Here is a 25866-nt window from a genome sequence, read left to right as displayed (position 1 = left end):
GGCTACACACAATACACTTGACTCGTGTAGACCCTATGCCTCTGGCTACACACAATGCATTCGGCTCGTGTAGACCCTATGCCTATGGCTACACACAATACACTCGCCTCTGGGTTACACAGAGTCCCGGTCCCGTTAGGACAGCGGGACTAGGTACCGCAGGGCCCTATCTCTTCGATCCCCGTCTTCATTCTTCGCTGGTTACATACTGCCCTTACGCCTGTGTGCATCCCCTTTTATAGCCCCTGCTCACGGGAGACGGAGCTGATGCGGATGTCTACGTGAGCATCGCTCCTTAGTTAACCAATCACGACGCGCTCTCTCTACGATCCGTTTTCCCCCAGCGCGTGTTAACACTACTCGACCAATCACACCGCGCTGTCACCTGATCACTCCCTCTCAGCGCGTCACCGGCACACAGCCAATCAGCACCCCGTAACCCACGACCCCGCGCTGACCCCTGATCCTCCATCGTCAGCGCGCGTCACCACATACACAGCCAATCATTACGCGCTGGCATACGATCCCTAATCCCAGCGTGTATCACCACTACATTATGTTTACTGTGCATAGATAGCAACTTCAGGTATATCACACATTTCAAACTGGTTTATTTTGTACTTCAAGTGGTAATTCTGCATTTTTGGGTTTATATGATAAACAGGTTTAAAAGTGCAAAATTCCCTATGGTTTCCCTTTTTTCAAAATGGGCACCTTTAGCATCATTTTTCTCAAAAACTGCAAGGTTGTGTGCGGAGAACTTTTTCCTAAGGAATCTCTATATATTTCTGATGTTAAATATTAAAAAAGTAGGTAGTGCCCCACTTGGTGGAACGAAACCCTATTTCTAGGCCTCTTTTAGGCTACCGACAGCGGCCTATATGGCACAACTCCCTACTCGCCCCAGCAGCTTTAGAACACCTGAGTCTGGAAGTGAGGAATATAGAAGGGGAGTTTGCCCAGATCTGGGGCCCCTTCGTGAATGCAACTCCAGAGATCCCGAGTTTACTCGACTGAACTGGAAATGAGACTGACTCCCCCTCTTTCCCCCTTCCTTCCCCCTTCCCTGAAGAAAAGGGATCTGAAACACCACGTACCGCCTAACGCTACGGTCCTACACGTCCGCGTTGGTTGTCTGCTCGAGCCGCCTATCCCGCTATGCACCGCTCACCTGTCACGGAAGTTGTACCCCCCCCCCCCCCGTGATTGACTCAATAGAAACAATTAACAAAAATAAAATATTTTCCATTTTACAAAACAGGCTTAGAAATATTGCTGTGGTTTTAGACCTGCGCAATGTTTCCCCTCCCGCGTTCGTCATTTCTGGCCTCCGTGTTTGAAAAAAAAAAGTCCCCTGCATGTGGGCAACGATCACTCCGCGAGCTGCGAGAAGTTCGTATGTTCGAACCCGGCAGTGGCGGCGGCCACCCTGGTTAATACTGCGGCCGTACTCACCTAAATTACACGCCGGATACTTATAGGCAATGGCCTGACTACGTAGTGCTTCATATGTAAAATATATAATCCGGGAGACTGTCGATTATCCGCGCACCTGGCATTTTTATCCCAAATGAATAATCTCAAAACATTTACACCTTGCTCTTCTTGGATATGTTCATTATAAGTCACGTTGCTTAAACCGAGCAAATATCTGCTCCGGTTAATCCCAAATCCACGTGATTGCCTCTACAGTACAGTAGTTGCAGATCTTTACAACAGTGGGTGGAGTTTGATGTTGATTGGCGTGGCTCTGCTGTTGTCCACTTAGTGGGTCCAGTCTTCTGCGCGGGAGCAGGAAAGTTATCACTGAGTACGAGCATTACCGATTGGTCGATTCTTTACCACACATTTTTATTTTAACCAACTACATTTTCTTAACTTAAACATAATTTATATCAATATTAGTGGTTTTTGGTATAGCAATCCACGGGAAATACATATTTTTGGATTATCCACAATTTTGAATTATCCACGGCCGTCCTCCCTGTCGGTAGTGTGGATAATTGAGAGTCCGGCAATGTTCCTTCGTGGCACCTCGTTGGCACACCTAAAGGTAATATAGAAAGGGACATTGTCCAAAATGTCGCATCTTTTTAAAGGCCACAGTTATTGACGATATCAGATAAACCACGATCACGTATAAGAATAGGGCTTTTCCCCTTTTTTCTGGCAACAAAACTGAAACCTTTTTACGAGGAATCTTGTCGGCATTAACCACAATACTTGTGGTCCGAATGAAAACAAAAAAACACTGATAATATATGCATTGTCCTTGAAACTGAATAGTCCACAGCAGAGACAGCTTTTTTTTGAGCCTCGTCTCAAACGGTGCATTTTGACCACAAGTGTTGTGGTTAATGCAGACATGATTCTTCGTAAAAAGTTTCAGTTTTGTTGCCAGAAAAAAGGGGGAAAACCATATTCTTATATTTTGGTACTGACAAAGGAGGTCAAATGATGTAGATGCTTACCCCGAGGCCTCATTACTTTGATAGTGCATAGTCTTTGAGATGTACGCCATTTGGCGTCCTCTGGTCGAGCACCGTTTGAGACGAGGCTCAAAAGAAAGCTGTCCAGTGTGGACCAATCAGTTTCAAGGACAATGCATATATTATTAGTGTTTTTTGTTTGAATTCTGACCAAGTATTGGGGTTAATGCAGACATGATTCCTGGTAAAAAGGTTTCAGTTTTGTTGCCAGAAAAAAGGGGAAAACTCCTATTCTTATATTTTGGTACTGGCAAAGGAGGTCAAATGACACGATCACGTATTAAATATCTGGTGGTGCTGCGTTGGCTGTGGTGTACAAACACCTCGCAAAAGAAACCCGAGACAAGTCGCACTGGCATTAAAAATAGAGGGTGCTTCAAAAATGTTTTAACACTTATGAGAATTTGCAACAATACCACGAGAAAAGTGCTGCCTTCGGGCTCTGGATACCACTCGGCGAACAAGTGGAGACTCTTTGACTTTTCGAAGCCATTAACATACATTTGTTATCATGTTACAATGTATCCGTTCATTAAAATCGATAGCCCCATACACTTTTCATTTTAAGCACCCTGTTTACACACATGGGTGGTATCCGTCGATTTGCGGATGTTCGGTTTTCACGACATTTTTCCGTGAACGCAAATTGACAGATTACATCGCTTTTCGATTGACGAAAAGCGATGTACTCTGTTAATTGACGAAAAGCGATGTAGTCTGACGAAATCGAATTTTGCGCGTCAACGAAACGTCATTCGAGATCGTCAAAAAAGAAGCCGACCGGCATGGGAGGCTGCGTCCTCGTCATCATCGTCGTCCATCCACGACAGCATCACGGTGTCCCTGCAGTGCAGCATCACCCCTGCAGGCATTCCGACATGCAGGTGAACGTTTGGTGAGTTTCCTGCAGTAGTTGTAACTTGGCGTGGGGTAGACAGGGGGTGACTTGCCCTCTCCCCGCACCCGTTGGCCAAAGCTACAAGTTGGGGGGGGGGGCCTTGACAAGCACCATGAGATTTGTTTTCAACAACAGTGTATAAGAACAACACTTATATAACGATGTGAGTAGGCAAGATGAGGCGCGTTATATCGCCGAGGTGCGAGCTGTGCGACATGAATCAAATATTGGGGCCCCACCTGACCGATTGCCGCGCCCGCATAGCTGATAATGTAGTTACTACAACACTGGCTACCCGAACATTTTAGTTTAAAATTATTATTCAATCGTGTTCATGTTCTATGCTACTTTTGTATTGTGAAAAATGATATAGGTGTATGTTTTTTTGGTTAGTAGAATTGGAATGCCTGTACGAAACACACCCATAATTATTGCTATTAACATTTTTTACATGCGTTTTTCTGGATTTTGTTGTTGTTGTTATTCTGTCTCTCACTGTTCAAATAAACCTACCATTAAAATTATAGACTGATCATTTCTTTGTCAGTGGGAAAACGTACAAATTCAGCAGGGGATCAAATACTTTTTTTCCCCTCACTGTAAGTGGTTGCAAATGATGATTGATGGGACAAGCATTGACAGGGTCGCGTGAGGGGAAGCATGGGACCCAACGGCCGTAAAGTGTAATAAGAGCAGAGATCGACAGGGCCAGGTGCGGTGAGAGAGAGTTCGGGAATAGGGGCGTGGCCGGGTCATGAGAGGGATAAGAGCCGGCGCGAACCGGACCTCGTGGCTGTTGTGGGGAATCATCGTCGCCGTCGCCACCTTGGAACGGGTCTTCCTCAACATCCTGGAGTCGGCACCGTGGAGTCTTGAAAGGCTGGAGTTACGTTGTCTCAGAATAGAGTTGTATAATTACCCAAGTCTAGTCACTCACAGTTACTCGTTAAGTTGTCAGCGGACTTTATTCGTAATAAATATACATCAAGAACAAGACGGTGCCTCTGAGAGCTACATTACATAAGTAAAGGCACAAAGCGTTGTTCCAATTCATGGGGACTGTGCTGGCAAAATCCCGATCACCCCAGCAAGACCAGAGCCTTGACCTCGGAATACTGAGCAGAAGGCGATCCGAATATCTCCGAGACCTCGTTGGAGTATAATCCCCGAATAACTTATAGTTTAACACGTATGCTTTCACACCATTGGTACCTCATTTGCCAGTAAAAAATATAATTGTTTTTTTACCCTCTTATCTGGCAACAAAACTGACACCTTTTTTACAAGGAGTCATGTTTGCATAGACCACAATACCTGCAGTCATAATGCAAACAAAAAACATAACTCTGATAATGTATGCGCTGTCCTTGAAGTTGATTGGTCCACACCCGAGACAGCTTTCCTTAGAGCCTAGTCTCATGGGTTGGACCAGATGACACCAAAAGGCGCACAACTCAATGACAATGCACCATCAGAGTATGAGTGTTCGGGTAAGCATTTACACCATTGGTACCTCATTTGCCAGGGGTACCAATGGTGTAGATGCTTACCCCGAGCTCTCATACTCTGATGGTGCATTGTCTTTGAGTTGTGCGCCTTTTGGCGTCATCTGGTCCAACCCATGAGACTAGGCTCTAAGGAAAGCTGTCTCGGGTGTGGACCAATCAACTTCAAGGACAGCACATACATTATCAGAGTTATGTTTTTTTTTGCATTATGACTGCAGGTATTGTGGTCTATGCAAACATGACTCCTCGTAAAAAAGGTGTCAGTTTTGTTGCCAGATAAGAGGGTAAAAAAACTATTATATTTTTTACTGGCAAATGAGGTACCAATGGTGTAAATGCTTACCCCGAGATCTCATACTCTGATGGTGCATTGTCTTTGAGTTGTGCGCCTTTAGGCGTCATCTGGTCCAACCCATGAGACTAGGCTCTAAGGAAAGCTGTCTCGGGTGTGGACCAATCAACTTCAAGGACAGCGCATACATTATCAGAGTTATGTTTTTTTTGCATTATGACTGCAGGTATTGTGGTCTATGCAAACATGACTCCTCGTAAAAAAGGTGTCAGTTTTGTTGCCAGATAAGAGGGTAAAAAAACTATTATATTTTTTACTGGCAAATGAGGTACCAATGGTGTAAATGCTTACCCCGAGCTCTCATACTCTGATGGTGCATTGTCTTTGAGTTGTGCGCCTTTTGGCGTCATCTGGTCCAACCCATGAGACTAGGCTCTAAGGAAAGCTGTCTCGGGTGTGGACCAATCAACTTCAAGGACAGCGCATACATTATCAGAGTTATGTTTTTTTTTGCATTATGACTGCAGGTATTGTGGTCTATGCAAACATGACTCCTCGTAAAAAAGGTGTCAGTTTTGTTGCCAGATAAGAGGGTAAAAAACGATTATATTTTTTACTGGCAAATGAGGTACCAATGGTGTAAATGCTTACCCCGAGCTCTCATACTCTGATGGTGCATTGTCTTTGAGTTGTGCGCCTTTTGGCGTCATTTGGTCCAACCCATGTGAGACTAGGCTCTAAGGAAAGCTGTCTCGGGTGTGGACCAATCAACTTCAAGGACAGTGCATACATTATCAAAGTTATGTTTTTTTTATGCATTATGACTGCAGGTATTGTGGTCTATGCAAACATGACTCATCGTAAAAAAGGTGTCAGTTTTGTTGCCAGATAAGAGGGTAAAAAACAATCATCACGTATGCTTTCGCGACCAATATCATCCATAATACAGGTCTCCAACACACCGGTGTGCTGTACTAGTGTAGTGAGTCCAACTGAGTCGAAGACGTTGTCTTGGGAGCAACACTATTTATTTCACCAACTGAACACACAACATAACATAACCTACACTTGGGTGTTGAACACCCATCTAACCACGCTACGGCAGAACTAGACACGGTTCGCTATCCCAGTCCGGACCACAAGCTGGGTCCCAGACCGCGTGGCTAGAGGCTTCTTCAAGCCGACGTGGATCTTCGTCACCAACAACCCCAAGAACCCCGAGCCCCTCACGGGGCCCCCGTTATATCGGCCTGGGCTGGGGCTGGATCCGCCCCTCGCCCCGCCCACCTTCTAGATCTCTCGAGCTCTTTCCCGAAGGCTCCCGAGAGCTCCTTTAGACCACGTGACCACCCAGCGGCCCCCGTCCACCGGTGGCCCCCTTCCAATATCATCTGGTCATGTGTCGGCAGGTCAACCAGCGTATCATGCCCCAACGTAACCCTGGCTGGCTGACACTCCCTCTCGCTCCCTCAACGGGAACCTGCACCGCACACTGTATGTGGTGCCTCCACGCTGACCAGCGCTCACCCAAGCCTCGCTAGGGCTGGTACTACGCCCAGTAACCGGATTGCACATAATGACAACATATTATCCACCATGGCTTCGCAAGCCTGGCACCACACAATAACATTCACAGTCACTACACTAGTAACGAATTAGCATGTTCTGTTTACGCGATACACCTTACTATTTGGCTCTATCGGGTAGTGGCGGGTTTAACGACACATGAATATTTACGCGATCTAACCCAAAAAAAACTCTGTATTATAGTTTATTTAGTTTGTTGCCCTTACCCCATACCTCCGATTAGCAGTTGACAACGTGCTGTTTGAAAGAAGTTCAACATACATAGGTACAGTATTGGTATGTTTTGGTCAATACCGGTTATAGTGCAGTGTTATTCGGTAACTGGTTGTGAACCGGTAACCGGGTTACATCCGGTAACCGGTGTTATAATATACTAGAACTATTTAATATTATACCAAGTAAGCCCCATTGAGATATAGAGTACAGCTGTTTTTCAGAAGTGACCAGGCTTTCACAAACGATAGCTAAAAAGCGGACTTGATCATAATGTGGACATTTATAGTAGCAGCCGAATACTGTAACTCTAAAACGTGTGATTTTGATTCTCAATGTGGAGGTGAAAAAAAACAGAGAAAATTCCACGCGACCACGGGGAGAGAGAGACACCGCAAACTCCACATTTACAGCAGGCGTCAGGATCGGGATCGAATCCATGACCTCCTTATACTAAGCGAGGAAGTTAACATCTCGCCACGGTACCCAGTTTCAAAGAATTTGCCCCGCCATGCGCTGCGGTGGCTATGAGATGTTAACTACTTCGCCTGGTATACAAGAGGGGTGTGGGTTTGATCCCGACCATTATGCCTGCTGTATATTTGGAGTTTGCATGTCTTTCCCTCATCATCATCACGGTGGCTAGATGTCAACTACCTCGCCTAGTATACAGGAGGTCGTGGGCTCAATCCCGACCCAGACACCTGCTGTATATTTGGAGTTTGAGTGTCTTTTTCTCCGTGGTCGTGTGGATTTTCCTCCGGGTCCCTCTGGATTTTCCTCCCTTCACATTCATAATAATCAACATCACTCATTTAGAGCTATTTGGCTGCACATATAAATTTCCACACAGTGATAAGGCACTAACTTCGTTGAGCAATCATTTGTGCTAGCCAGGTCGCATCTGGAAAAAAGCTAATATATAGCTCAGTGGTGGGCCCTTCCGTGGTTTAAAACAATATTAAAAGTTGAGTTTGTTTACCGGCAACGCAGTCAATCAAAGCGAGGCGGAGAGCGAACGCCGCGTTTTTAAATTCGCTGCACAGAGCCGAAATAACTCTCATGCCACAATAGAGGTGTTTGTGTGTCATTAAACCCACCACCACCCGACACAGTCAATTAATGCTGGTTGTTGTTGCTATAATTACCGGAGAAACGTCACGGTTACTCGAATTGTTAAATGTTGTAGCGGGTTTACTCTCCAACACACAACCGGTTAGTGCTATACTAGTAAACTACAATATACACTACACTATAATTGTTAAATGTTGTAGCGGGTTTACTCTGCAACACACAACTGGTTAGTGCTGTACTAGTACTACACTATAATTTTAAATTTTGTAGCGGGTTTACTCTCCAACACACAACCGGCTGTATGTACCAAGTAACGAATTGTCCACTTTCGTTTACGTGACAAACCCCTGACTGATGGGCCGAGTCGGGTGGCGGTGAGTTTAACGACGACACAACGTCTTCTTGGTTCTTTCGGTAAAGTCACGTAGAAGGGAAGTAATAAAATAATAAAAATAAAACATAATAAATAATTCTCACGAAGTTTCGGCCACAACGCAAGCAGCCGTCCTCAGGTGAAGAAGCACGCGATCTCACCCAACCAAACAACCTCTGCTGCTCCCCGCTAAACGAGCCCCGCTCGCCTCACTGCGCCTCGCGCGAGTTTGTTGTGCGAGTACAATAATGTCAATATCCTCCTCATCATCATCATCGTCGTCGTCGGCAGCGTCTCGAGGTGGTGAGGAGCCGTCGAGGCCGACTGAAGGGTTCACGAGCAGCGAGAGGAGGGAGGGGGAAACTCCCTCTGAGTTGGCATCCCCCAGTCGCAGTGCCGGTGGCCGCCGCCGCCGCCGCCTCCTCCCCCGCGGCTCCCGCCGTGCCGAGTGCGGCCCGCCGAGAGAGAGAGAGACGCGGGCAGAAGAGCAAGAGGAGGAGGAGGCCGTGGTGCAAGAGGTGGAGGCCGTGGTGCAAGAGGTGGATGAAGAAGCAGGAGACGTCTTCTCTCAGGCGAGGCGAGCGTTCATATTCACCGTCTCCAACTTCTCCTCGAGCTGAGACTCGAGCGGTGCCAGGCGCCCCGTGATGATTGTTACGATGATTGTTACGATGATTAACTCGGCGTGGCTCTGTACAGTACACAGACAAAGATGCCCCCGGGTAGCCTCTGACCGACTGTGGGGAAAGTCGCTGCGAGTGGCGAGGAGCAGCGCCGCCGTGGCCCAGCCCCACGCGCCCGGCCGCCTTTGTCTCCCCCGAGTGGCGATGTTTACTGCACCCCGCACCGCGATGCACTTTTGAGGCTGAGTCGACCTAGGGGGAGGAGGCCCAGGATAATCGTCATCGGTGTTGGCCGTGAGCGGGAATCGAACTCAGGAGGCGGGGTTCGGGTTTGTCATCTGTTTGGCCGAGCGTCCCCTAGGTCGACTCAGCCTCAAATGAGTACCTGGTGTGCAAAAAACCCCATCACAACTGGGGAGACAAAGGCGGCCAGGCGTGGTGCTGCCCCCACCCAGTCGTGTGTCTGCCACAGTGCCGGCCTTGGCAGGCGCTACTTGCTGCTAACAGCACCAATATCATCTGTAACAGGTTTATTTGGGCTGGTTAGATCGCGTAACTATAAATGTGTCGTGAAACCCGCCACCACCCAGCCTGTGTTAAGGCTACACTAGGTAGGGGCCGGGGGGGGGGGATCTTTGTTATAGTCGTGGCCGGGTTTGATGTCTGGTGCCATCAGTCTGGCCGGGACGACAGCTCTCAGACGGGTGGCAAGAAGAACGGCATGGGTACCGTGCAGGAGAAATGACAAATCGACGGCTCTATTTTAGACTAATTTTAGGGTGCTGATTCCAAATCTGATCTCAGATTTGCTCTATCACATCTTATTTTTATGCTATCGGCATACCCCATTTTTATTGATTTTTCCCGAAATGAACTCTGTCACTTATGATTGCATGTTGTTGCGAGTCAGTGACTGCTTTAGTGTTAAAATATGGTGCTGTATTTTTAGGATAGTGCGTTTATAATATAATTTTATGTAGATATCCACATTTATTTAATATTTTTCTTCTGCAGGGCGTAATCTAACAATGGCTACAACATCCGAAAGAAGGAAATGCAGTAATGACCCAGATTTCTTCTGCTACATCTGTGGCAGCTTCACTTTGCAGGATCAAAGGCGAAACATCAATACCTTTGTCAAGAAGGTTTATCTTGCCTACTTTAAAGTACGACTTGGAGACCAAGACAAAAATTGGGCTCCTCACAAAGTGTGTAAAACCTGTGTTGAAACTTTGTGATCATGGTCTAAAGGAAAGAATGCTAAACTGAAGTTTGGTGTGCTAATGGTTTGGAGAGAACTTACTAACCATTTGGATAACTGCTACTTCTGCCTTGTCAATGTAAAATGTTTCAATAAGAAAAACAAACAACACTTACAATACCCAGATATCCCATCTGCCAGACGACCAGTTGAGCACTGTGAGGAAATACCTGTGCCTGTATTTACTGAGCTACCAGAGATTGATGTTGAATCCCTCAGTTTACCTGCTTCTACAGATGATGATGATGATCAGATCGAATATACACCATCTGATGCAGATTGTGATAAAATTTCTCTGTTTAGTCAGCCTGAATTGAATGATCTTGTAAGAGATTTGTATTTTCCAAAGCAGTCTGCTGAATTTTTGGCTTCCAGACTGCAAGAGAAAGGACTACTCAGACCTAGAGAAGCAGCACTGCGAAAGTACTTCCATTCAGATGGTCAACTTGTTTATTGTAATGATGTTGAAGGGCTTCTTCTCAATATGGGACTGCCCGCATATGATTCAAGTGAATGGAGACTTTTTATTGACAGTAGTAAAAGGAGTTTCAAATGTGTTACTTCACAACAGAAATATATATGGTTCAATCCCAATAGGACACTCTGTAAAATGAATGAAGAGTATGCCAACATCAAGATTGTTCTGGATAGATTGGAATACTATGTTCATGGATGGATAATTTGTGTTGATTTGAAAATGGTTAATTTTCTGCTGGGTCAGAAAGGAGGTCACACCAAATACCATTGTTTCCTGTGCTACTGGGACAGTAGGGTTACATTAGAACACTGGGTTAAAAAGAACTGGCCACCAAGAATCAGTTTGACGCCTGGTGACAAGAACATCAAGAATGAGCCTCTGGTTGATAGGAATACAATTGTATTTCCCCCACTGCACATAAAACTTGGGTTAATGAAGCAATTCGTCAAAGCTCTTGATCACACTGGAGACTGCTTCAGCTATATATGTTCAACCTTTTCAAGTCTCAGTGCCGAGAAGAAAAAGGCAGGAATATTTGATGGCCCTCAAAAAAGAACACTCATCAGGGATCCACACTTTGTTACAACAATGACTGCGGCAGAGGCTAGAGCTTGGAATGCATTCTCTGATGTGGTGCGGAATTTCCTTGGGAACAGGAAAGCGGACAACTATCGAGAGGTAAAGTCACGTAGAAGGGAAGTAATAAAATAATAAAAATAAAACATAATAAAACAATTCTCACGACGTTTCGGCCACAACGCAAGCAGCCGTCCTCAGGTGAAAACCAGGTCCGTCGAGGCGACAGAGTCTGAATGAAACAGCACACGGGCTTGGAGCATATATATAAGCTGGGCGCATTGACAAAGGAATTTGCATATCAACAGGAATTTAGCATATTTATGGGAAATGCAGGAATGTAATTAGTACTGCATATGCATGTGCATTATGCAGGATTAACAGCATCAAAGGGAGCTGCAGTTACTGCTGCTGCAGTAGTTGCTGCTGCTGCTGCAGTTTCTGCTGCTGCTGCAGTTGCTGCTGCTGCTGCAGTTGCTGCTGCTACTGCACTTGCTGCTGCTGCTGCACTTGCTGCTGCTGCTGCACTTGCTGCTGCTGCTGCACTTGCTGCTGCTGTTGCACTTGCTGCTGCTGCTGCAGTTGCTGCCTTATCCATTTTAATATAACACTATGTATTATTCTACCCACCCTAATGTGTATCATACTGCTATATGTTTACTGTACAATTACGACACCATACATTACTCTGCACACTGCACCATGCCAGTGAGTGGAACGCGGTCTGAAAGTCACCGTTAACGTGAACACAATCAGTTAAGATCCGAAATGGTTTATTACGTCCTTCCAATGATTGCTAAGCCAGAATCCATCTTCTCGGTTGAAATTGTCTCTGTGTTTGTATATGTGGATCGCCTCATGAACGAATCTCTCATGATAGCCAGATGGCTTGCAGAGAACCTCTGTCTTGGAGAAGTCAATGTCATGTGAGCCCACTGAATTGTAACAGTGATCTGCCACGGCTGAGGTGTTTGTCCTACCGTGTTTCAGGTCTGCCTTATGTTCACGGATGCGGTCCGAGACATGTCGTTTGGTTTCTCCAATGTAGCTGCTACCACAGAGGCAACTTAGTTTGTAGACGCCAGGGTACTGTATGTCTGGAACCACATCTTTTACAGACGGGACCAGATCACGGATTTTATGTACTGTGTTGAATCGGACCTGGATCTTGTGTTTAATCAGGATTTTGGAGATCTTTTTTGTGACCCCAGCAATGTAGGGTAAGGTGATGGTCTTGAAAGGCTCCTCAACAGGATCCTTCTTGATGGTTGGAGTGATGGCTTTGCGGATTTCAAGACCATCACCTTACCCTACATTGCTGGGGTCACAAAAAAGATCTCCAAAATCCTGATTAAACACAAGATCCAGGTCCGATTCAACACAGTACATAAAATCCGTGATCTGGTCCCGTCTGTAAAAGATGTGGTTCCAGACATACAGTACCCTGGCGTCTACAAACTAAGTTGCCTCTGTGGTAGCAGCTACATTGGAGAAACCAAACGACATGTCTCGGACCGCATCCGTGAACATAAGGCAGACCTGAAACACGGTAGGACAAACACCTCAGCCGTGGCAGATCACTGTTACAATTCAGTGGGCTCACATGACATTGACTTCTCCAAGACAGAGGTTCTCTGCAAGCCATCTGGCTATCATGAGAGATTCGTTCATGAGGCGATCCACATATACAAACACAGAGACAATTTCAACCGAGAAGATGGATTCTGGCTTAGCAATCATTGGAAGGACGTAATAAACCATTTCGGATCTTAACTGATTGTGTTCACGTTAACGGTGACTTTCAGACCGCGTTCCACTCACTGGCATGGTGCAGTGTGCAGAGTAATGTATGGTGTCGTAATTGTACAGTAAACATATAGCAGTATGATACACATTAGGGTGGGTAGAATAATACATAGTGTTATATTAAAATGGATAAGGCAGCAACTGCAGCAGCAGCAGCAAGTGCAACAGCAGCAGCAAGTGCAGCAGCAGCAAGTGCAGCAGCAGCAGCAAGTGCAGCAGCAGCAGCAAGTGCAGTAGCAGCAGCAAGTGCAGTAGCAGCAGCAACTGCAGCAGCAGCAGCAACTGCAGCAGCAGCAGAAACTGCAGCAGCAGCAGCAACTACTGCAGCAGCAGTAACTGCAGCTCCCTTTGATGCTGTTAATCCTGCATAATGCACATGCATATGCAGTACTAATTACATTCCTGCATTTCCCATAAATATGCTAAATTCCTGTTGATATGCAAATTCCTTTGTCAATGCGCCCAGCTTATATATATGCTCCAAGCCCGTGTGCTGTTTCATTCAGACTCTGTCGCCTCGACGGACCTGGTTTTCATCTGAGGACGGCTGCTTGCGTTGTGGCCGAAACGTCGTGAGAATTGTTTTATTATGTTTTATTTTTATTATTTTATTACTTCCCTTCTACGTGACTTTACCGAAAGAACCAAGAAGATGAATCCCTGCAGTCACGAAAGCTTTAAATCGAAATTTAACTATCGAGAGATTGTGGAGGAGCTGCTCTTGAGTTTCCAAGCACTTGGATGTATAATGAGCATCAAGGTTCACTACTTACATAGTCACTTGGCCCAGTTTCCAGAGAACATGGGTCACGTGAGCGAAGAGCAAGGTGAACGCTTTCATCAAGACATTAAAGTTATGGAAGAACGTTACCACGTTACCAAGGCCGATGGGACTCAAACATGATGGCAGATTACTGCTGGTCCTTAATGAGAGACATTCCACAAGCTGTACAAATGGAGATCGTCAAAGAAGAGGTCGTTTATGCAGATGTAACATCACTATTATGAATGAACTTTTTGTACATATTTTTCTTATCTTCACAATTAAATTCTTACATGGTAATATGCATTCACTCACATTGATATGCAGTCTCTCTCACAACTTTGTGCTACGGCTCATTAAATGTTTGTTTCATTATTATTGTATATTGTATATTATCTTATTCTTGTATGGATGTCTGTTTAGCTATTCGTATATGAGCATAAATTAGCTGTTTTTATTGAAAATGCAATATTTGACATATCAAAAACCTGATGTGATAGACAAAAACTGATGCCAGATTAGGAATCAGCACCCCAAAATTACCTTAAAACCGTTGGAATACCTTATGCCAGAAAAAGTGTGTTGACCAGTGTAATGGACGTGTCAATGATGACATCTGTCCAGCGGCTGGACGAAGTACGACGTGAGATGAGTGAGTGACAGCGGCGGTAGTAGTGACATGGGGTAGCAGCACTACCAAGTGTAGAGAGTTAGCAACGAAGAAGTGCCTGAGGCCGGCAAGAACCTCAATCCGGCCCTGGGTTTTGGTAGCCTGCTGGAGGCTCCTACCTCCATTCCGAACTCGATAGAGATTCAGCTGCGTGTGTAGTTCATTGGAGCTACAGAAAAAAACACGTGTAGTAGTGCTGTGTTGAAGCCAGTGTTGCTATTGTCTATACAGTACAATATACTGTACAGTTCATCATCGCTTGTCCAGCTTCCAACATTATCCGGTGGTCTCGGGCCGATCCGGCAAAACCGCTCCAAAGGCTGTAACGCAGGCCGGCGATAGTCACCATACGTGTGGCGAAAAGAAAAGTAGCTATGCTTGATTTCAGTGTTAAATATTACATATACAGTCGTACATTATACACTACGTACAACAAACAATGAAAATACTGGACTATATACATCACCTGAGGCAGATTTATCGAGATTGGATTGGTAAGTACGGTATGGTTAAATAAAGTAACTTTTTTTACAGGATATTTATTTTTGTCTTTATATGTTTATTCATGGAAATTTCATATCGCAAATAAATTTAAAACACTTAAAAAAAACATGTATACAACACCTAAAAACATGATGTCATACAAGAATGTGCAAAAACAAGATACTTTAAATAATGATGTGATTATCTGGATAATAGATGATCGACTGTAATACTGTGTATCTAGACTGTGAATAATACCCACAGGAGCTGCAACCATCTTTATCAGTTTTAATCAATTCATGTTTTTTTGGCTCTTGGCGAACAAAAAACCCTCCAAGCAATTAACTGACTGGCACAGAGGTACCCCCGGCCTCCTAAAAGTTAACGGCTACTTTTCCAAGAAGTCAAACCAATGCATTTTAACCCATCCTTCAAAGCAGGAATTAAGGAAGCAGCCAATCAAATTCATTGGGACTCTTGTTTTTGCAGTCATTTTTGAATAAATGTGGTTTATTTACAGGCCGCTGGCTGGATTTAGAACCAAGACCTCAGCTGTACCAGATCAGCCCTTTGTATATACAGTATGTATATTGAAGTTATTTTGTACCGTACGTAGTCAACCGTGCTATAATTGGAGGTGCGGGGGAAGGACAACAAACTTAACACAAACAGCAGTTATAAAAAAAATAGTATTCAATGTCGCTGTAAAAGTGCATAGCTCCAGTGGCTTCCTAATATCGGAAGACAGAGCGTTCCAGACGGCTGCAGAAGCGCATCTGAAAGGGTGTGATGCGGTGACCACCCTCTTTGTTTGATGGCTAAGCCAAAAGCCGCTGCGAGGATGACCGGAGTTCCCGTGATGGTTTATGCTCCTTGACGAGATCAGCAAGGTGTTGTGGTTGATTTGTGGAAAGCATTTTGCGTGTAATGAGTGCGACCTTAGAATGTATTCGTTCAGCAACCGGAAGCCATTGCAGCTCAGCGAGCACTGGACGGACATGGTCAGATTTTGCATTACCCGTCACGACACGTGCCAAACAGTTTTGTAAACGCTGCAGCTTGGTCATGATTTTATCCAGACGTCCCGTCGAGTAGCGAGTTGCAATAATCGAGCCTTGTTGATACGATGCTACATGCCACTGTGCTGACTTATGTCACAACTTAATCGTGGTCGAATTGGTCGTAGAGCCCTGATGTGGAAATTGCAGCACCTGACTATCATTTTGCACGTGGTGACCTCTGAGTCACATGGCCACCTCTACTATCGTTGACTTTATACCAAGTACTGCTGCTTGCAAGGTTCCACTTGATTTATTAAACTCAGAAATATGCGGGGCTTTCTGCCATCGTCTTTATTTAAACTGTCATGATTTAGAGACATTTGCTACAGCCCAAGTTATATCATGGTCAAAGTGAACTTTTTAACAATTGTGTTTCATCCTTAGAACATTTGCCTCTCGCCAATTGGCCGTTGATTTTTATTGAGTTGTGTGTGTCGGATGTGAAAATGTCTTCAGAACTCACCGCAACGATAATGTTTTGTCTTCACCAGGTAGGAGAGAGCATCTGTGCGGCTGGAGAGAGAGAGAGAAGCATGTCAGCCCAGACTGACCCCACACAGCCAGCAACTTCCAGCAAAGCCACCGCGGCGGAGCCCTCGGTGCCAGGGCGGGCAGCGGAGGTATCGCCACGACGGCTCCTCACCCACACACACCCCCACGTGGATCGTGACCGTGGGCCCAAAGTCTGGACACATAAAACGCCGGTGCATTATATTTTGTGCGCACCCAATGAGAGTTGTTCCGAGCGGTGCGCATTTCCATCTGGAAAGGGTGCAGGCTCTTTGGCACGTGTCACCCGCGGGTCCTTGGGATTGTAATTAATAATGGATTGGTATTTTGACTTGGATTAAATAATTGACTGATGGTTTGCTCTTTTGGTAATAAACACAAAGTTACAGCGTACTAGTACGATGGAAACAATAATGGTGCAACAAATAATTGTAAAAAAATTTTCACGTGACTCTTAAACACGGCGAGTTGAACGCTGTCGCCGACCGGAGCATTGGTATCATTTGCCGCTCACCGCTTTCATTCAGCAAGCGTGGACTCCGTGTACTTTGTTGTCACTCGGCAAGTACCCCCCGCCCCACTCTCTCCACCACGGATCTACGTCTGTGTCACGGAAGAACTCCGTGCCGCTGCCATAGAGAATGAACGTTAGGCGACGCGTGGTAATTTAAACGTATTTTGTCCAAATGAACATTGGGACGGGGCTCTATCTGTCGGGGGCGACCCCGAGGCCACCGATGCGAATGACATTTTGTCGACTCCACGGGGATGGTATGCCGAGTGGACCAGCGACTGGGACGTTAATCGGTGACCTTGTGAGTCGAGCACGCTCACCACAGCGTCACCTTGGCATGAATTATTTAAGGCCATTAATTAATTAATTACTACACTTACTGGTCTGGGAATGGACACCGCGGCCAGCTGTTAAAATATTAAATTGCCTAGCAAGCAGAATGTGTTGGTGTATGTTTGATTTACAAGTTTCCGTGATTGCTGATGCAAAAGTAAGTTGAACGGTATCTGAGCGCCTATTTGTTTGTATGTCTGGGGGGGTCCTGAGGAACCCGGGACTCTCTACCCACACAGCAGCAGCTGGTGCTTGACCTACGAGAGGATGTCCACTGAGGATATTGAGCGATGAACTCAGCTGGTGTACAGGCGTCGGGTGCTCTGTATGTGCACTATTTGTTGAACTTCTTTCGCACCGTACATAGTCAACCGTGGTAATCGGAGGAGGAGGAGGAGAAGAAGGAAGGGAGGCTCCGGCAGTGGGGCCGGAGGAGGATGTGAGACCGAGCGATGTTGATGGCGCAAGTGGGCTCACCAAGTCGCAGCTGAAGAGGCAGCGGAAGAAGCAGAAACAGGCCACCAAGGGAAGCGCTCCAGCGGCCGCTGAGAACGCGGACGGGAAGGATGCGGGCGGCCACAGCGGCAGCTCGCCTGCCCTTCCCATCGCCAAGATGGAACGTGTGCCAGTGCAGCAACCTCCGTCATCCCAGGCAGGAGACTTCTCAACCTGTCTACGATTCCTGGCATCTCTTAACATGAATGCGTACCTCGTGTTTACACTTGAGATTTAGTCGTAATCTTTTGAATGTATATGGCACTTTAATGCCTCGGGCAACTGAAATCGCCTGCATCACATCTCATCTCAAACATTCGAAGCGTAACCTCCCCCCACCCCGTGGCAGCTGTCTCTGTGCCACAAAAGGTGACTCAGCACCCAAATATGCAAGTGGGCATTCGTCTGCCAGTAGGGGGGGCAACGATTGGCAATGTGTTAGCCCAGTTCAGTAATTTGTGGGTCATTTTTAGAACTTGGAAAATTTGGACCATAACGCCGACACAATGGCCTATGGTTATTTTTTCTGTTTCAGTATACATTTAGAACAGGTAAGCTGTACACGGTGTACATAGTATCCTGGTTCTGCTTCCAGTAAGGATTTTGGTGACACCAGGGTGTAAAAATATGTATAATAGCTTATTTGGGTAGAAGATATACGTCAAAGCAAACAACTTATGAAATAATACCAAACGCCCTTTTATTTCTAGGAAATTCTTGCCGAGTTGCAAAACTTTTTCAGGAGCGTCCTCTGCATTAAGTTGTTCAGAAAATGTATTTTTAATGAGAGCTTTAAATATGAGAGTATGCTGGAGTACCTGCAGAAAATACATGCAATTGCAGGGATGACACTCCAAAAATCCACACAGACCCGTCAGAAACTATTGTGTATTTTTTTTCAGAGTCTTTGAGAATGATATTTATATTTCACAGCTATCATGTCAAAACTCCCATAGCCACACAGCAGTCTGTTAGGCCTGGTCCAAGTCACTTGACAGCCAGTGTGACTGGCGGGTAGCTGTTAGGCCTGGTCCAACTCACTGTGGACAGCCAGTGTGGCTGGTGGGTAGCTGTTAGGCCTGGTCAAAGTCACTGTGGACAGTGACTAGTGTATGGCTTGCTGCTAAGCCTGGTGGCTGTGTGGGTTTTTTTTCTTTTCTGGTCTCTGGCCGAGCAGTTTGAGTTGGAGCTCGATTGGTGCCGAGAGCAGCTGCAGCTGGGCCTGCACACGCGCAAGGCCTCGCCCAAACAAGGTTTACTCGCACACACCTCGGTCGGCCAATACGAGCACCGCCAAAACCCTGCACCGACGTACCACTGCCAGGCAATCGTTCGCGTATGTATATGTTGAACTTCCTTTGCACAATACATAGCCAACCGTGATAATCGGAGCTGCGAGGTACATTTGTTACAACAGATAAGCAAATATTCCACAACACTTTAGCAAAAATTAATTGATGGATATGGATGGAAAGGGCATAAGCGATAAACGAGCCAGCTCGAGGATGGCATGTGATCTGGCTTTGGCTGTCCATGGCATTCCCCATGCCGGGTCGTGTTGCGTGCATGGAATGAAGTTGTAATCAACTGGCTATCATTTTTTAAAATCATAACACCCTCCACCACCCAGCGTAGCCAAAAAGTAAAAATCCTTTAGTAGTTTTTGCCTGCTGTTAAACATTGGTTTGGAAGGAAGGCCCATAGGTTGATGCACATTTTGAGAGATGGACTTTTGCCTTTGTAACTCACGGTCCTCCATGACTTTGCCAAATGAGTTTCATTATTTGTGCACGCCTACTATGCCCACTGCCCAGAGCTTCCACAACAGGACTGTATTACACGTGCTATTGGTGAGATGTTAACTACCTCGCCTGGTATACAGAAGGTCGTGGGTTCGATCCCGACCCTGACGCCTGTATATTTGGCGTTTACGTGTTTTCTCCGTGGTCGCGTGGATTTTTCTCTGGGTCATCCGGTTTTTCCCTCCACATTTAGAATCAACATCACGCGCTTATAGTATGTGGCCACTATAAATGTTCACTTGATAAGCCACTTCGTTGGGCTATCATTTGTGATAGCCAGGTCGTTTCTACGAAGGGGCTATATGGCTCAGTAATAAAATACAAGTTTTTTTCACTTATTTACAGTGTCAGGCAAAAAATCCCTAGCTTTTCTTTCACCGCATTTTATTGAAACTATGAGTTTGACATAGGGAGCGTTGAGTGGCAAGCCAGATTACATTTTATTGAAACTACGAGTTTGGCATCGGGATTGTTGAGTGGCAAGCCTTGATGACATTTTCTTGGTGAGCAATGATGATGTGCCTGTCGCAAATGCGGATGACATGCTGCGCTCTGGCTTGCATACTGTATGATGTGTTGTTCTTTAGGTCTGCACGCTATAAATACAGCGCGGTGGTCTGCGTTTTAAAAAAAATCATCATGTGACTTCACATCTATATTTTGTCACAGTAGCTTAAGCGGCTCAGACCGTAAGTCTCCCTGGAGAGAAACTGCAAAAGATTAAGGAGTGAAATGTCTGCTTCACAACATCGTGGACTGGAGAAACCCGTCGCAGTCCCCAGAGTGTCCTTGCTTTAGCGCCGAGTTTTTGTCATGGACACGCCACAACCCACAACAATGTAACGAGAATGGGGTTTCTCTCGCCCTGTCTCCCGTGTGCCCAGAATGGAAATGATGCGACGTAAAATAATCCCACGCAAGTGAAACCCAGACTGGTAGCGGACAGGTCACGGACGCTTCCTGTCACAGTGCAATTTGTAGATTTAACACGTCGGCTTTCACGACCAATATTTTGGCATGTTTCGTTTATGTGACAAACCCCTTACTAATTGGCTGTGGTGGCGGGTTAAACGACACATATTTACGCGATCTAACCCAAAAACCTCTATTACGGATAATACAATTTGTAGTTTATAATAATCTTAGAAATGCAGCCACATTTTAAGATGCTGTATTAAACAGTGGAACATGGGCATCTTGGAAAAAGGAGACACCTGGACATATTGGCGGTACACTGGTGCAGCATAACACCGGTCCTCATAAAACTGACATTCATCTTTTGATTTAAAGCGTTCATGACTGCAGGGATTCATATTCTTGGTTCTTTCGGTAAAGTCACATAGAAGGGAAACAATAAAATATTAAAAATATACAACAATAAAATTCTTGTTTTATAAAATATAATACAATAAAATTCTTGTTTTATATTGTTATTATTTTATTGTTTCCCTTCTACGTGACTTTACTGAAAGAACCAAAAATATGACATTCATCTGTTTAACACATAGGCAACTCTTCATAGCATTTACATTATGAGATAATTATGAGATCATGTATATGCTTACCCCGAGCTCTCAATACTCTGATAATGCGCTGTTTTTGAGTTGTACGCCTTTTGGCGTCATCTGGTCCAACACCAGTGGAGACTCTGCTCTAAGAAAAACCGTCTCGGGTGTGGCCCAATCAATTTCAAGTACAGTGCATATCATTATCAGAGTTGTCTCTTTTTGTTTGCATTTTGACTGCTTGTGTTGTGGTTATTGCAAACATGATCCCTTGTATAAAGGTGTCAGTTTTGGTGCCAGATATTATATCTTGCTACTGGCAAAGGAGGTCTCATAAAATAAAGAGAGCTGTTTAGAGAACCGTGATTATATAGGATAAGAGGGGGGAGGAGCCATGGAGTCGGGGGGGGGGGATTAGCTGATTAATAGTTCAGATGAGGGTAAGTATAAGAGAAGTTAAGTAGCCAGGCCATAATGCTATGGGGGGAGGGGGGGAGTATTGGGGCACTTTTGAAACACTGTACGTCAAATTTCTAAGTGATGGTAGTGTATAAAGCTGGGAGTAAAAGACTAAATATGGATAATACATGTAAACTATAAAGCAGCTAAAGTTTAACTTAGTTAATGACATCCTTCAAATGATTGCTCAATTTGAAACCATCCTCTCGGTTGAAGTTATGTCTATGTTTGTATATCTGGATGACTTCATGGACAAATCTTTTGTAGTATCCAGAAGGCTTGCAGAGTACTTGGGTATCGGAGAAGACAATATCATGAGAACCCGCTATATTGTAACAATGATCAGCTACGGCAGAAGAATTGGTCCTACCGTGTTTCAAATCTAACTTTCTGTGTTCGTGAATGCGGTCAGATATATGTCGTTTCGTTTCTCCGATATAACAGTCACCACAAATGCAACTCAGTTTGTAGACACCAGGGGTACTCTAAGTCAGGAATGACATCCTTTACGGATGGGATCAGATCACGGATTTTGTGTACTGTAGTGAATCGGACCTGGATCTTGTGTTTTTTTAGAATTTTGGAAATCTTTTTGGTAACGCCTGCTATGTATGGCAACGTGATGGTTTTGATCGGAGTCTCAGAAGGTTGTTTTTCCACGGTAGGAGAAACAGATTTGCGGATAGTGCGGTCCGAATATCCATTCATCTTCAGGGCCAGGTGTACATGTTCCAATTCACTAGCCTGGTGGTGTTGGTCAGAGAAAAAAACAAAGAGTATGGATCCTTGCAGTCACAAAAACTTCAAATCTCGAATTAATAACCTCTACGGGGAGGAATTCCACTTATTTGTCAGAGCTTTTAACAGACAACGTGACAAAAAGTCACAGCTTATCGAGACGCTAACCTTCCTCAAGAGATGCCGCAACAATAAGGTAATACCCATCGCTTTCACATTCCCATCTGCTGCTGTGTCTTCACCGAACGCTAAACGGATTTTGTTTAAAGCTAGCCTATCACTAATCTCAGAGAGAATAAGATTGCTCCGATTTGAACTCGACAATCTAGACAATATTCTCTTACAATCACATTTAATGTTAACACAAAAAATGTCCCCTTCCGATTGGGACCGTGTTGACAACATGACAGCCTCCTCTGCTAATTCATTGTCAACCAAATTTAAAGCTAACCTGATCGCTAAATTCAACCTCCTTTCAAAGAAGAAGCCAGAACCACACATTACAAAGTTAGATGTCAACAAGATTGTTATTAATCAGAGTAACTTCCCAATTTCTGACAATCTGTACTAGCTAAAGGGCTGAATTTCGCAGTTACCCCTAAACATATCGCAGTGGAGGATAAAATCTCCCATGTCGATGTAGCCCTCAAAGGCTTAGGACACATTAAAACAGACGTTGCTAGAGCTGAAATCGCCACTATCCTCAAAAATGCTAAGAAACCCATGAGCAACATCAGCAAAAGCGAGCACTCTGAACTCGCAAATTTGAAAAAGAGGGATGACATAGTCATCCTCTCGGCCAACAAGGGCAATGCCACTGTCATCATGGATAAAACCACATACAACAACCAAATCCAGGACCTACTCAATGATGGCAGCTACTCCAAAATCAATAGAGATCCGACTAACAGCCTAACTACTAAAACCAACAAGATCATTACCAGTTCGACTTCCCTAATCGAACAAGTCAAACGGCTCTCCCTAAAATCCTCGGCTGCTAGACCGCCCAGACTCTATGGTCTTCCCAAGATCTATAAAGAAGGTACCCCACTACAGCCCATCGTGTCGACGATCAACTCACCTACCTACAAACTAGCCCGTTTCCTATCGGATACCCTGCTTCCCTTTACTGGCAAGACCACGTCAGCAGTACTTAATTTAACTCACTTGGTCTCTCTAGTCAAGGACATTTCACTGTCCTCTGATGATGTCCTCGTCAGTTTTGATGTGGTCTCTCTATTCACCAAGGTTCCAGTGCCTGACACCATGACAATAATTGAAGACTTAGTCCAACATGGACTGAACTCTGATGTCCCTGCGTTGGTTAGGCACTGCCTCACCAACACGTACTTCACCTGGAATGGTACCTTCTACAAACAAAATTAGGGTACCCCTATGGGTTCCCCCGTGTCACCAGTGATAGCCAATGTTTCCATGGATAAATTTCAAACAAATGCCATCCAGACTTCCGCCCTGCGTCCTTCCATGTGGAAGAGATATGTGGATGATACTTTCGTCATTTGGCCACATGGCCTACCAGCATGAACCCATTTCTCGACCACATTAACTCCATACACCCATCCATCAAATTCACCATGGAAGTGGAGAACGATGGCAAGCTACCATTCTTGGATGTTCTGTTTGAGAAAAGGCCCAATGGCTCTTTGGAACATTCTGTCTACAGGAAGACCACCCACACAGATTCCTATCTGAAGTCTGATTCCCACCACCATCTGGCACAAAAGAATTCCCTCATCAAAACACTGCACCATAGGGCCCACTGCATCTCTGACAAACACTATCTGGCCAGTGAATTGGAACATGTACACCTGGCCCTTAAGATGAATGGATATTCGGACCGCACTATCCGCAAAGCTGTTTCTCCTACCGTAGAGAGACCATCTCCTGAGACTCCGATCAAAACCATCACATTGCCATACATAGCAGGCGTTACCAAAAAGATTTCCAAAATTCTAAACAAACACAAGATCCAGGTCCAATTCACTATAGTACACAAAATCCGTGATCTAATCCCATCCGTAAATGATGTCATTCCTGACTTAAGAGTACCCCTGGTGTCTACAAACTGAGTTGCATTTGTGGTGACTTATATCGGAGAAACGAAACGACATATATCTGACCGCATTCGCGCACACAAGTCAGATTTGAAACACGGTAGGACCAATTCTTCTGCCGTAGCTGATCATTGTTACAATATAGCGGGTTCTCGTGATATTGTCTTCTCCGATACCCAAGTACTCTGCAAGCCTTCTGGATACTACAAAAGATTTGTCCATGAAGTCATCCAGATATACAAACATAGACATAACATCAACCGAGAGAATGGTTTCAAATTGAGCAATCATTGGAAGAATGTCATTAACCAAGTTAAACTTTAGCTGCTTTATAGTTTACATGTATTATCCATATTTCCAGTATTTTACTCCCAGCGTTATACACTACCTTCACTTAGAAATTTGACGTACAGTGTTTCCCCCAATACCCCCCCCTCCTCCCATAGCATTATGCCCTGGCTACTTCACTTCTCTTACACTTAACCTTATCATAACTATTAATCGGCTAATCCCCTGCCCCCCCCCCCCAACTCCTTGGCTCCTCCCCCCCCTCTTACCCTATATAATCACGGTTCTCTAAACAGCTCTTTTTAGTCAATACAGTAATTTTGCTGTGGCGGTTCCACCTGAAGACGGAGGCTTGTGTTGCTTCCCAAACGTTGTGATTTAATTTAGTTCTAACTTTTAATATATATTTTTATTTAATTTATTTAATTTGTGATTTAATTTAGTTGTTTTCATTTTTATTATTTTTTAGCTACGTGACTTTACCGAAAAAACCATAGAATAGAGTCATGCCATTGTGTGAAAAAGAAGAGGAGTAGAGGCATATTCTTAGGTTTTTTCGGTAAAGTCACGTAGGTAAAACATTAAAATTAATAAAAGTAAAATAAAATAAAAATCACGACGTTTCGGAGGCAACACAAGCTTCCGTATTCAGGTGGAACCGTCACAGCCACGACAGCTGTATCAAGTAAATGAGAGATTGCAGGAGCTACCACTCCGTTTATATAATGGTTGAAGAAGGGGGGGGGGGGTAAGGGCCAAGTAATATGGTAAGGTGAGGCTTAAGAGGGTGAGCCTTTGTTATGGAGAGGTATGGTTTGTGACTCAACCTGTGACAAGGAGAAAACCACTAAAAATGGTAAACCTGTAATAGTTGTCTGTCAAATAAGTTTGGCAAATAAGTGTAGTTAAATCTTTTTTGCATGGTTAATCACATCTTTCCAATGATTACTCAGTTTGTAACCGTCATCACGGTTGAAATTATGTCTGTGTTT

The 25866-nt window shown here is 44.8% G+C and overlaps 1 protein-coding gene across 2 annotated transcripts in view; it reads left to right on the top strand.

Annotated features, from left to right (window-relative positions):
* The first annotated feature begins 8667 nt into the window (after nucleotides 1-8667).
* Nucleotides 8668-25866, top strand: part of C44H8orf33 (chromosome 44 C8orf33 homolog) — a 33654-nt gene continuing 16455 nt past the window's right edge. Inside the window, exons 1-4 of one of the 2 annotated variants that reach the window (XM_061569687.1) lie at nucleotides 8668-9006; nucleotides 16647-16775; nucleotides 17880-18164; nucleotides 19185-19260. In XM_061569687.1, the coding sequence (XP_061425671.1) occupies nucleotides 8683-9006; nucleotides 16647-16775; nucleotides 17880-18164; nucleotides 19185-19260 (814 nt within the window). In that variant the 5' untranslated portion in view covers nucleotides 8668-8682. Of the gene's footprint in view, nucleotides 9012-16646; nucleotides 16776-17879; nucleotides 18165-19184; nucleotides 19261-25866 lie in introns of both variants that reach the window. The other variant, XM_061569688.1, reaches the window with a different exon arrangement.

This window comes from Lethenteron reissneri, chromosome 44 (assembly GCF_015708825.2).
Source record: "Lethenteron reissneri isolate LAM-NWPU_2019-01 chromosome 44, ASM1570882v1, whole genome shotgun sequence".
In the NCBI taxonomy this organism is placed as follows: Eukaryota; Metazoa; Chordata; class Hyperoartia; order Petromyzontiformes; family Petromyzontidae; genus Lethenteron; species Lethenteron reissneri.
Note: the sequence above shows the minus strand (reverse complement) of the source record. Positions and strands in the feature narration are given on the sequence as shown.